The sequence below is a fragment of the Oryzias latipes genome, chromosome 9 (assembly GCF_002234675.1).
Source record: "Oryzias latipes chromosome 9, ASM223467v1".
In the NCBI taxonomy this organism is placed as follows: Eukaryota; Metazoa; Chordata; class Actinopteri; order Beloniformes; family Adrianichthyidae; genus Oryzias; species Oryzias latipes.
Genome location: NC_019867.2, coordinates 6548732 through 6561233, shown reverse-complemented (window position 1 = coordinate 6561233; position 12502 = coordinate 6548732). Strand labels below are relative to the sequence as shown.

General features: G+C 40.6%; 3 protein-coding genes and 1 long non-coding RNA gene across 5 annotated transcripts in view; 3 read left to right on the top strand and 1 right to left on the bottom strand.

Moving 5' to 3' along the window:
- Positions 1-65: 65 nt before the first annotated feature.
- LOC101154783 (putative aminopeptidase W07G4.4) lies at positions 66-5428 on the top strand. 2 transcript variants are annotated; one of them, XM_004072186.4, is made up of 16 exons: positions 66-180; positions 811-852; positions 942-1032; positions 1110-1258; positions 1348-1456; positions 2030-2157; positions 2239-2338; positions 2427-2502; positions 2585-2670; positions 3139-3243; positions 3320-3395; positions 3472-3590; positions 3674-3757; positions 3850-3907; positions 4728-4909; positions 4997-5428. In XM_004072186.4, the coding sequence occupies exons 1-16, from the start codon at positions 170-172 to the stop codon at positions 5135-5137; spliced, it is 1557 nt and encodes a 518-aa protein (XP_004072234.1). In that variant the 5' UTR covers positions 66-169; the 3' UTR covers positions 5138-5428. The 2 variants fall into 2 exon arrangements, with proteins under 2 accessions (XP_004072234.1, XP_011477217.2); XM_011478915.2 differs by lacking the exon at positions 66-180 and having other exon boundaries at positions 773-852.
- Positions 5429-6988: 1560 nt separating this feature from the next.
- pcna (proliferating cell nuclear antigen) lies at positions 6989-9333 on the top strand. The gene is made up of 6 exons (XM_004072187.4): positions 6989-7451; positions 8099-8196; positions 8292-8359; positions 8435-8629; positions 8712-8835; positions 8910-9333. The coding sequence occupies exons 1-6, from the start codon at positions 7231-7233 to the stop codon at positions 8984-8986; spliced, it is 783 nt and encodes a 260-aa protein (XP_004072235.1). The 5' UTR covers positions 6989-7230; the 3' UTR covers positions 8987-9333.
- LOC110015606 lies at positions 7669-8529 on the bottom strand. Its single transcript, XR_002290831.1, has 2 exons — positions 8379-8529; positions 7669-8285 (listed from the first exon to the last, which is right to left on the bottom strand). It is a non-coding gene; the product is annotated as an uncharacterized LOC110015606 (long non-coding RNA).
- A 2649-nt stretch (positions 9334-11982) lies between the features above and the next one.
- LOC101175167 (calsenilin) overlaps positions 11983-12502 on the top strand; it is a 63367-nt gene continuing 62847 nt past the window's right edge. The window contains exon 1 of the mRNA XM_020705764.2: positions 11983-12256. Coding sequence (XP_020561423.1) covers positions 12206-12256 — 51 coding nt within the window. The 5' untranslated portion in view covers positions 11983-12205. The remainder of the gene's footprint in view (positions 12257-12502) is intronic.

Here is a 12502-nt window from a genome sequence, read left to right as displayed (position 1 = left end):
TGTGTGGATGAGTTGTGGCAATTACGGTCCAGTGAAAGTCAGTGAAGGCAACACCGGAGTGGTTTATCAGATCACGTGACTTCAATGTGGAGCAGCATAGAAAGGAGCTGTTGTCTTCCTCTGTGCGCCGTCTCTTTCACCGAGAAGACACCGGAGGAGGACTGCAGCGATGTGCACCAGGTTTGAGTTCAAAAGAGGATTTTCTTTTCTAAATTAAACTATAATCAGACAAGAAGATTTGCTGCATAAGTCCTTTTTGTTAGTAAATACCCCATTTTTCTTTACCAATTTGCAAATTTAATCTATTTTTTATAGAATTTGGGGGCATTTCTTTTTTAGTATTTGGTAACTAAGGTGTTTATTTTTAAAGTAAAGTGATCATCTCATGTTGCTTTGTACATATAAAGTCAGTTTCCGCTTTAAACAGTAAAGAAGGTCATTCTAGTTTTTCTGCAGATCTTTGCAAGTTTCACTTTTACTCCACTTCCTTGATGGTGTCATGTGATACCAAAAAAAACTGTGGCTGGTATGAAATACATCCAGCTTTTCACATCAAACACTGTAATTAGATATAATTGTATAATTTTAGCTTCTATCTGAATTTTTTTTGGGTACATTTTTCTCTGTAAATGCAGCATTCTGAAAACAAAAATCTAGTTTAAAGACCCCACAGGAATCTTATCTGTCACATGGTTTCTTGCCTGCAAGTGTCAAAGGTCGTGCAGGGTGTCATATCATTTAGCCTTGCAAAATCTGCCTAAAGAGTCTGATTTCACTCAGTTAAACGATGTTGTTTATGTCTCTGTGCAGCGTTCAGCCCACCGAGTGGACCAGTGATCTCAAGAATCAGAAGTGAGTATCAGGAGGAACGCCACACATTATCTTTGACTTTCTGTTAGTTTTTATTGCAGGTACAGAAGGTAACTGTGTGCTTTCTCTAGTTTTGATGGCATCGTCTTGGTGGCACAGAGCCACGAGTCCCTCCCCACTAAGCTGGAGTCCCTGAAGGCCCCTCTGCAGGACTACAACTCTGTTAGTGTCTTTTGGCACCAGAACATTCTAGTTTGACATTTTAGGGAGATTTTTTATTCATTATCATCTGCTTCTAGGTGGACTCTGGCTTGGCAGAGGACGTGGTGATCCTCAAGGTTCCTGGTCTCCCTGGTAACCGCCTCGTGTATTCCTCCACCGGCCCTGTGAACCGCGACTATGATGACGCCAGACGTTTCAGCGACGCAGCATTTAACGGCATCAAGCGGTCAGTGACGGGAAGCTGTCCCTGGCTCGCTTCCCTCGGTTGCTGCTTTGTAATCATCTTTCACTGCTGCTTTTCTCCCTTTTCCTCAGAGCCCTGAAAGCTGGCATGCAGCGGCCTCTGCTTGTGTGTCCCCCACACCGGGATTACAGCAGCAGCCCCTTGGTGGCTGCTCTGGGGGCTCTTCATGCTCTATACATGGTGAGATAAGAACCACATTTAACCTGTGAAACCTCTTTACTCATTTAGAGTTTATTCTTCTTTAAAGTCGCACTTCAATCATCTTTTGATCTATTTTCATAGCCTTCCCAGTGGTCTTTTAATTGAAAAAATAGCCAATTTTTTTGTCATTTTGTAGGACAAAGTTTCTGCAGAGCAACAGGAGTTTTTTTGTAATTTGCCTCTGAGTTGTGGGCGGTACCGTTAGCAAGGAGTGGGTCTTCTCCCCTTCCCTTCATCCATCTGTTTACACTCTCTCCCGCTAGCTTACAGCTTCTAGCACCCCCAGCCCAGCATTACCGGTGCAACAAAATATCAGAACTATCCAGCTGTTCAGTTTTGAGCCAGATGCCATTGATTTTCTTCATAAATGTCCTCCCTCATGAGAAAACATGTTAAAAGCTCCAAAAACACATCTTAGTGGGTCTTTAATCTTTTGATATATATATTAAAGGTAACCTAAACATGGCTCTATATATATGTTAATATAGTTGTTTTTTTGTAAAACTGATGATTTAAAAGTGGCTCACGCTTTACTCTATTTGTTCCAAAAAGCCACTCGAGTTGCGGGAGACAAAGATCAACGCATCGCAGTACAAGGTGTGCGTCCTGGGGCTGTGGGCCGAGCAGGAGGCCGAGGGAAAGAGGCTGGTGGAGCTGGCGAATGCTCTGGAGAGCGGGAGGTGAGTCTAAAATCTTTTCGCCTTGTCCCTCAACCGTCCTTGGCGTTCAGCTGCTCAGCAGACGACGTGATTTCTTCTCAGACTGGCTTACCGCGACATTGGCGGCTCGGACCCCGAACGCATGGCTGCTCCTCGCGCGGCTGAATATGTGCAGGAGCTGTTCAAGAACAGCCCTGTGAAGGTGCAGAGGAACATTTAACATTAAAAAAAACACAAATGCACAATCTAGTTGGGAAGCAGTGGCTTTAAATCACCTTGTGCACCTTTAGGTGGAGGTGGTAAGTGACCTGAAGACATTGGAGAAAGAGTATCCATGCCTGGCTGCAGTTAACCGCTGTGCAAACAGTAAGATGCCTGATTAAAACTCACACATTTAGAGATGCTGCCTTATGAAATGTGTGTCTGTGCGCTAATTGCTCTCCTTTAGTCGTGCCTCGTCACCAGGCCCGAGTCATCAAGCTGCAGTACTGTGGGGAGGGACCGGTCCAGAAGACGCTCATGCTGGTTGGAAAGGTGAGATGCAGATTTGTGTGCAAAGGAACACAAACAGAGAAACCTGGCCAGATATTATAATGATTTTATTTCTCAGTGTAAATTAAAAGAATCATATGCAATGAACCAGAATTAGCCTTGAGCCTATTTCTCTGCTGTTGTACACAGATGTTTAAATGGTCTACCTAAAAAGCTAAAAACTACAATTAAAAATATAAATAAAAAAGGATATACAATGACAATTTAATTATGAGCAAATCAATTAAAATACCCATTGATAAAAACACAAAACTTAAATATAGCCTCGCAATGTTCATGTTCCTCAGAATTATTGAAACTTTTCTCTTCCACTGATGTTTCTAGATGAATCTCCATCAGATCCATGTCAGATGCTGTAGCTCAAAAGCTTTGACTGCGGGTCTGAAGAATCCAGTCAGCTGATCTTTATGTTGTTGTTTTATTATAAATGTCTGTTATGAAACACTCCAGGGCATCACTTACGACACAGGAGGAGCAGACATCAAGGCTGGAGGCTTCATGGCCGGGATGCACAGGGACAAGTGTGGAGCTGCAGCTGTTGCTGGGTTCTTCCAGGTAAAATTCTGAAAGATGCATCTTATTTTGTCCAGTACTTTTGCCTCTTAACTGCATATATATATATGCTCTTTAGATTTTAGCTCACCTGCAGCCAAAGCATCTGAAGGTTGTTGGCTCGATGGCCATGGTGAGGAACAGTGTGGGTGCAGGTCAGTGAGGATCCTTTAAACTTGTCATCTTTTTTTCTTCTCTGAACTCATCCCAGCTGCCTGTGTGTTTTCTCAGACTGCTATGTGGCTGATGAGCTGGTGGTGTCCCGCGCTGGTCGCAGAGTGAGGGTGGGAAACACCGATGCGGAGGGACGCATGGTGATGGTGGACCTGCTCTGCGAGATGAAAGAGAAGGTGCAAAAGGGTTCATTAAAGTCCCATGTTGTCCCACTGGACTTCAGTTTTGTTGTTTCTCGTTGCATCATTTGTCTCTTTAGGCCCCGCGGGAGATCTCCCCTCACCTGTTCACGATTGCCACTCTGACCGGTCACGCAATCCGAGCCATGGGGCCCAACTACTCTGTAAGTCCTGCAGCGAAATTAACCATATGTGAATAATTATAGCCCAAACTACCGAATGTGGAGATGTAATCTCTTCAAACGGGATGTTTCAGATCATCATGGATAATGGGCCAGCTCATCGCAGTGGGAACGCCGCTCAGTGGCAAAAAGGTGAATCAAATCTTCACAGTTATAAATCTTCCCAAATTTTTTCACCACTTTTATATTTTCACTATTTTTCAACACTTGAAGTGGCAAAAAAAAAATTATTGCCACATTTCTGGGTGGAGTTTTGTGTCTGAAACTGTGCTGTGAATCATACTATTTGGTTTATTGATCGTAAAATTGTCTTATTTTTTTCTCCTTTAAATGTTTAGAGTTCATTTTGCTTAGCAGGAAAGACAACGCATTTGAAGACTTTTAGTCTTTGATGTTATAAATGTACTTTATTACAATAATAAATCTATTAAAATGTAATACATTTACATACTAAATCTGGTTGGATCTGTCAGTGCTTCCTGGAGTAAAATTATGGATCAGACAGAACTTGAACTGCAGAAATTGACAGTTTTAAAATCTTTTGGCGTGCAATTTCCAGGTTATCCAGCAGAGGGCGCTTGTGTAACTTTTTCAGAGTTAACAATAGAGAGAAAGGGAGAAATGCTCAGTGCTCACGTGTTGTGTGATTTTATGGAGCAATGAGTTGTATAAGCTAGAGACGCTACACCAGCCTGTTACCATCGTCCAATGTACGTAAAGATTGACACCATATTGGAAAGGGCAGTAAACAGTGGCACACACTTAGCAGATGAACATGGCATGCTTAATTTTGGTCCGACTGATCATCACAAAAATAAAAAACAGGGTGTGGTATTAATGTTTTTGTGCAAGGTGCAACAGATGAACGACATTTCAAACGTTTTCATTATTAAAAGCGTTCTATAGGAAACGCAGAGTATACGTTTACAGATCTTTGTTCTTCTTCCCACAGCTGGAGAGGTTCTAGGTGATGTGTTTGAGGTCTCCACGATCAGACGGGAGGACTATGAGTTCCACAAGGGCAAGTCTGAGTATGAGGACATTCTGCAGGCCAACAACCTGCCATCCTCCGCTACGCCTAGAGGACATCAGAGCCCCGCTGCTTTCCTCATCATGGCCTCGGGACTAGACAAGGTGCTCATATGCTACCAGGAAGCAAAAACGTCTTGGTATGGTGAAGAAAATGCATCAGTAAGTCTAACTTCTGATTTTCTCCCACAGCATGGTGTAGATTCTGACACCCCTCTGCCATACTCCCACATTGACATTGCTGGGTCCAGTGGTCCTTTCCCGGGTGTTCCAACAGGGGCTCCTGTGCTTGCCATGACAACCAACTACATCCTTAAAGATGGTCTGAATTAAAAATCTGAAAAGGCAAAGTTGTATTTTCCAAGTACAGTATTACAAAAAAAAAAACTATCTTTAACATCACAAATGGTTATTTCTCCTCCTTTGTTTACAACTTTAAGCTCTCTTCCTGTCAAAAGCCTGTTGGTTTGCTTAAATGGGTTATATACTCAGGGGTTGCTTACAAAAACATTTCATTTTGTGAGCATTAAAAGTATTTGGAAAAAGCTTCTTTTTTTTTTAAACTTCCTGTTGTTCGTGTCACATCAAGAACTGCACATTGCCTAATAAAGGTTTTTACAGCAACTTTATTGTTCAGATTGGTTTATTTTGAAGAGTAGTGTCACTAATTTTGGAACAACTCTTGTATGAGGAAGCACAGATAAATATATATAAAAATGGCAGCTCAGAAGCTGAACCAGTGACCTCAAGAATGTTTGAGGTGTTTTTACTTTCATTAAAACAGCACTGAGACAATGCCAAAGAAAATACTGGTGAAGAAATTACATTTCCTGAGTGTAATTTTATATATAAAATTAGTTTTGAATCTGTGTGTCAGCTTTTCTTATTTATTAAAATGCAAATTCCACATAAAACATCAAGCAATCATTGACAACATCCATGAGGTTAAAGTAGTAAAAAGAAACTTGATGCTCCATACATTTAAACTAGTCATAATCGGTGTTAACAAAGTCTGTATTGTTCAGTAAGATGTTGGAGTCAGTGGAAAGTAAAATTGATACTTTCCACTGTAAAGGTTTGCATCTTTAAGACTCAGGAGCAGAAGGTGTAAAAAAAGGGGCAGAATATTTGCTCCAGTGATAATATTAAAAATTAAGCAAATAAAATAAATGTGAAGATGAAGTTTTACTGATGTTTTGGATATACTTGATTAAAAAAATTTTTTTAACTTTTCTTACTCAGCAAAATTCTATTCTTCTCAATATATTCTCATCAATATAAACATAAAAAGAAAACTGGAAAGGATAATCAGCTGTGTCATAGAAAATCATTCAATTTCACTCTTTTGGTCTAATTGGTCTAAAAAAAACATTTACAATTGCCAGAATATCAGCTCTGCTTTCATCCAAACATGAAATATGAAAAATCATACAAAAAATTTGTCTTCGTGTTTATTTGATTCTTATTCAAGACTCTTTGATGAGAATGCGTATTGTTAATGCAGTCGAAAGAGTTTTAGTGTGTGTGTGAGTGATGGTGGTGTGCCTTGGGATTTTGATAAGAGGACTTTGGCCCGAGACAGTCTGAATATTATGCATTATGCTTTAGTAACATCATTTAAACGTTTATCTTTTTGTTTTGTACATTTGTAAATGATGCAATTTTCTTAAAACAAACATATGTGTAAAACATGAGACAAATTAATATTATTCAGGCATTCAATGTTACAAATGTACAACAACTCCATATATTGATCAACATTAGGAGCTTATTTCCTCAGATTTAATTAATATAGTAACTAGTGTCATTTTTGCAGGACATCTGATGACTTAAGAAAACTCTTCTCACTTTATTTTAAGAGTATTATAATCTACCACACCAAACAAGAGAAAACATTTATTTAACCAGTGTTTTGTTAAGAATGAGGTCACTTTCTTTTAAAAACAAAAACAATTAGACCTTTTAATTTCATTCTAAAATATTTTTGTAATATTTTTAAAAGTCAGAAATATTCCCAATTTGTATTAAAAACTACGGGAATATGTTTTACATGCCCAAAATGTGAAAATAATTCTTTTCAACAAGCAGATTCCTTTTTAAATCTCTAAACAAAAATGTTTTTGCAGATTTGCATCCAGCTTCCGTTTTATTGACGGAAGTGTGTCACACGTCCGGAAATGACGCAACGACGCAGCGTTATTAAACAACAGGCGTTTGCGCGGGCTTCCAGCTCAAATCTTGTGGTTGTTGTAGAAGACGCGTCTGTAGCCCGCGTGCCACACAAAGACTGAACTGCCAAAGCCGCTTTGTCATCGCCTACGTCGTGATTACTCCTCACTGCAGCCTCCTTTTACCGGAGCAGCGCTGAAAACCTCCACCAACCTTTGCCTTCTTTTTCGATCTACGCAACCCTCCACAGAATAACCATGTTTGAGGCTCGCCTGGTCCAGGGCTCCATCCTGAAAAAGGTCCTGGAAGCCCTGAAGGATTTGATCACAGAAGCCTGCTGGGACGTCAGTTCGTCCGGCATCTCTCTGCAGAGCATGGACTCGTCTCACGTATCCCTGGTGCAGCTCACTCTCCGGCACGACGGCTTCGACTCTTACCGCTGCGACAGAAACCTCGCCATGGGAGTCAACCTTAGCAGGTGACGGGGAGAAAAACAACAAAGTTTAATAAGAGGGAAGCTTCGTGTATAATCTGCATGTCATGTGTTCTGCCTATTAAATGTATTTAAAGTGATTATCAGGGGCTGACTTCAAGTTCAGACATTTACGAATTGTTCATGGTAATCGTGTGTGGCGCCAAAATCATCTTGGACGAGTGAAACGTCGATCGTTGTGAGGCCGACAAAGGAGGCCATCTTGCTGGAGAAGCCCGGGCATGTCTCCCTGCTCGGTTAACTCTTTACTGTCCACTCGCTGATTTCAACCAGCAAAAAAACAAAACGTCTAAAACGTTGACATGTGCAAATATGTCTTTGCGCTGTCACAGAGCCGCACTTGCTGCGGTACTTTAGCGCCAAAACTCTTGCCGGCAGTGTTGGCGGGAATCCTCAAAACCCGGGAACTTGCACTTCCGCTTACGTCACTCTTTCATAAGAGTTTCCGGAATTAGATTAGCATGTTGATACAAATACTTGGATCATTTTTTTTAAACATACCACGTTATCGTTTTTAAAATAAATTTACTTCAAACATAGTACTTTATACTTATAGATTAAAAGGTGACATTAATAAAAGCTAAATTTTTGCTATTCAAATAAAAGCTCAAATGTTTTACTGCTTTTCTCAGTATGTCCAAAATCCTGAAGTGTGCGGGAAATGAGGACATCATCACCCTCAGAGCGGAGGACGCCGCTGACACTCTGGCTCTTGTGTTTGAGACCATCAGTAAGTTTCTAACTGTTCGTCATACGGAAACTGTTCATCTGATGAAAATCCTCCAAAGTCTTTATGCTCCTTTTCACTTTTCTGTGTTCCTGCAGACCAAGAAAAAGTTTCAGATTATGAAATGAAGCTGATGGACCTGGATGTGGAGCAGCTGGGCATTCCAGTAGGTATTTTTTAATTACCTCTTCTGCAGTATTTCCCAGCATTCCCTGATCTTCACTTTCTTTGCTCCTGTCAGGAACAAGAGTACAGCTGCGTGGTGAAGATGCCCTCCGGGGAGTTCGCCCGTATTTGCCGTGACCTGTCGCAGATCGGCGACGCCGTCATGATCTCCTGTGCCAAAGACGGTGTTAAATTCTCCGCTTCGGGAGAGCTGGGCACGGGAAACATCAAGCTGTCCCAGACCAGCAATGTGGACAAAGAAGAAGAGGCCGTAAGTATGAGGGGTGGATCTGTCCTGCAGAGGAAAATCGGTTTGTTTTGACATCGTTTTGTAACTTCCCGCTTTCCTTCAGGTCACCATTGAGATGAATGAACCCGTCCAGCTGATTTTTGCTCTCAACTATCTGAACTTCTTCACCAAGGCCACTCCGCTGTCAAAGACTGTAACCCTTAGCATGTCTGCTGATATCCCCCTTGGTAAGGTGGCTTACGTTGTGTGTCCGTCATCACACCTGCTGAAGCTCGACCTCATCACATTTATCTGTTCACAGTGGTGGAGTACAAGATTGCCGATATGGGACACATCAAATACTACTTGGCCCCGAAGATCGATGAGGAAGCTTCTTAAGTTGGAAGCACAGACCGAAAAGGGGGGAGAATGCAGGTGATGGATGACTGGGACTCCTCCTGAAGGACTGAAGGGATCTTACTGTGGTGAACTGTGGTCACTCTGAGGTTCCTGGGCTCAAAATGAAGTCCAGGGACGCTCAGAGTAGCTGGCAGACACATCTGTCGTAGTTTCCAGCAATTGTTTTAGGCCTGTTCTCTCCCTCTTTTTATCCCGTTTGTTTGCAGGTATCCATTCTGTTGTAGATAACACCTCTGTAAATAATTCCTGTGGCGTCACACTGCAAGCTCCAAATGTTTTGTACTCATAAATTCAATCGGAAATAAAGGATTCAAGTTGTTAAAAAACGTTGTTTGCTGTCCACTTTATAGTTTCACTAGCAAACCTTTAATAAGTGCACATGTGTGTGGGTCAAACTTCAGATATTTTTGTTATTTTTCATCTGTTGGTATGCAATTCAAATAGATTTTATTTTTTGCTCCTGTCCCAGAGGAAAAGATGTGTAACCAGAAAACGCCCATTGGGTGGTGCTATTCCCCCTTTTTAAGGTAGAAGAGGTTTCAACGTGACCAAAAAATCAGCTTTTCAGCATGAGATATTCCAGGTTATCCACAGTGTTAGGTTGAGCTTTACAGTACAGTGAACAAAAAAGCAGCTCACTTTGATGGTCTGATTGGGATTTAACCACATAATCTGAGTTCTGAGCCTGCTTTCAGAGAAATTACATCCCACAGCATTATTAAAGTGGACCACCTTCAAATGAAACAAAGATAATCTACATATTCATGCAAATACATCAGACTGTGGGTCTGTTAAGTTCTGTTAGTTTTGCCTTGAATCTGCGTGAATATTTTAATGACATGCTGTTTTTGACGCGCAAATCAATTTCCTTTGCATGTTTTATTGCTTGTTTTAATTATAACAATCTTAACCCTTTATACTATTTCCATCTTTCTTTGTTGAAACATATTAACCAAAATAAAATTACTTCACCAAGAAAGACTTGACACTGGTGCCAAAAAAATGCTATTATTGTGAAAAACACAGGATATAGAAAAATTATTAAAGGTTGTGTAGTTTAACCCCTTCATGCCTGAGTTTATTTTCAATTCTTCTTCCACTTTCGGCTTCTCCCATCAGGGGTCGCCACAGCGAACAAGTCGCATGGTAAATTTGGCAATGTTTTACGCCGGATGCCCTTCCTGGCGCAACCTTCTCTAACCGGGCTTGGAACCGGCAGAGGTAGAGAAGGGAACAGGGAGCAGCCTGGAGTCGAACCCGGGTTTCACGGACGGAAGGCGCCGCAAACCAGCACGTTTATTGTGATGCCAATTTAAGTGTAATTTGATTAAATGGTATGTGCTGAATTAGTGACACAGCATGAAGGTTTAACCTAAAATAAAGGTATTTCAACTTAGACATCTTATATCTGTGAAGAATTCTGAGTTTGATAAAAATGTTAAAAATATCTTACAGTGAAACATTGACTCTGAATATAAATGACTGTAGCTAACTATGATAAACATGTTTTGGACAAAAAGAAATAAAATAAAACATTTCACCTAGTTCTTCAAAAATACCAAGGCTTTTGAAAGTAATAGAAAGTGAGAAGAAAGTAAAAAAGTAAATGCAGATTTTTTTTCAAATACCTTTTAGAGAAAATTCCAAATCCTTGATTAATTCATTAAAAAGTAAAGGCAAAAATCAATAGGTCTGTTTTATTTACCTTTTAATTGCCTTGCAGGGATGAGGTGAGTTTATTCAAAAGCAACAAAATTCACATCATGCCAAAGCAGTTTTGATACTTCTGCCTGTTCTAAGTCTGAAACTAAAACTGTACGTTTTAAAAGAACAGCTGTTGCTTGGCAACAAGCCTTAAGTATGTTTCAGTCCTCCGACAAATTGTTTTTTTATGTTTCAGTTTCTGACAGGATTAAAGAAGATGCCACAAGTTAATTAGGGTAGATTTGAAGGTGCTTTTAGAGGGATTTTCTCATTTCTGGACGATGTCAGGGTGCAGCCTTGTGGCTTCTCCTGCGACTGTCTAAAGCAGCAAATATTTAAAATAATTTTCCTCATTTGCAGCGTTCCTTTAATAAGGAATATTCTGATACAGTTCAGAAGCAGGGAGAGGAGTGGACCTCTTGTCTCTGTTATCCCAGAAAATCCAAATTCTATCTAGTAAAAAAGGGGATTTCCTGTCTTTGGATTTATTTCTGTTGCATTCAAAAAACAAATGTTCTTTACAAAGCCTACCACTGTCATGAATGATCTAAATTGACCAAAACTCTTACAGCTTCTTCTGTGTACTAAAATATCTGCTTGGATGTATTTCTGCCCCTTAAACATGTGCACTCTTTTAGATAAGGAGCGGAGTCTGTCTGCAAAAGAAGAAGAGCCGAGTGAGATTAGAACGTCAATTAAAGAAGTGACCGATAAAGCAAAGGCACATTGAATCAATTTAAGCTGCCTCAATATTTAATTAACTGTCACCGTCCAGGTTAAGACTAATCACAAACTGAAGCACAGCCAAGTTCTTTCAAGCTGACTGGGGGCTTCCACTTTTTAATTGGCCATTTTAAGCCTCAGTCAGGCCTCATAAAAAGCATCACAGCTGTAATTTTTACTGAACACTTGGAGGAAGTTGTGACAAAACCAGGTCAGGAAGGCAGTCTGTCTCTGAGCTGAAGGAAAGCTTGTCGAAACTCACATTAACCCTACATAACCATTGGTATCATTTTTGATGCATGCATTTTGGAGACCCCTATCTCAATAGCTTGAGCCAAACTTTCCTGAAAAATCAATTTTCAGAACTTGATACATGTTTTCTGACCTGTAGTTCACCGTGATTCCACTAGAGGCAGTAGAAGTGGTTTCCTTGTTCATGACTCTCAGGACACACCCCTTTCCCTACCTGCAGGCGGCCTTGCCAGGTAAATCTTTTGATCAGTTTCAGCTGTGTCGCAGCCTTTACAGCAAGCACTGCCCAGCTGATCAGTGGCAGAAAGTCTCCAGTTACTGGAATGTTTGCGACTTTGGACCAAACGTTGCTGCTGTTTGGGTCACCTGCTTCCTTTTTTAGTTTTCAATGCAGTGACATTGTTCAGACTCTGTTTTCTTCTATTTAGATTTTGAGCATGAACTGTTTGGATTCTACTCAATTTTGAGCAAAGTTCATTTGGGTTGCCCTGCTGTGCCTCTCCCTCTCTCCTCCTCTGGATGTCTTCAGTGCACATTCTTGGATCCACAACATTCCTCCTCGTGACAGAAGTGAGTGAACCCACTGACATCAGTTTTCACACAAGTCTTCCTTACCTGGGAACAACCTTTTTTCCTTTTGTCACAGTCCTAATGACACGTCCTGGTGGACTAACTAAGGAGCAATTAATTTATACCCACAGAGAATCTTCTTTTGCCCTGTGGAACTATGTTTTTTTTTTTTTTTTTTTTTTTTTTTACATTCTTATTTCTGAGCAGTCTGCATCTTTTGGGTCCATTGAACTCCCTTCCTGACAA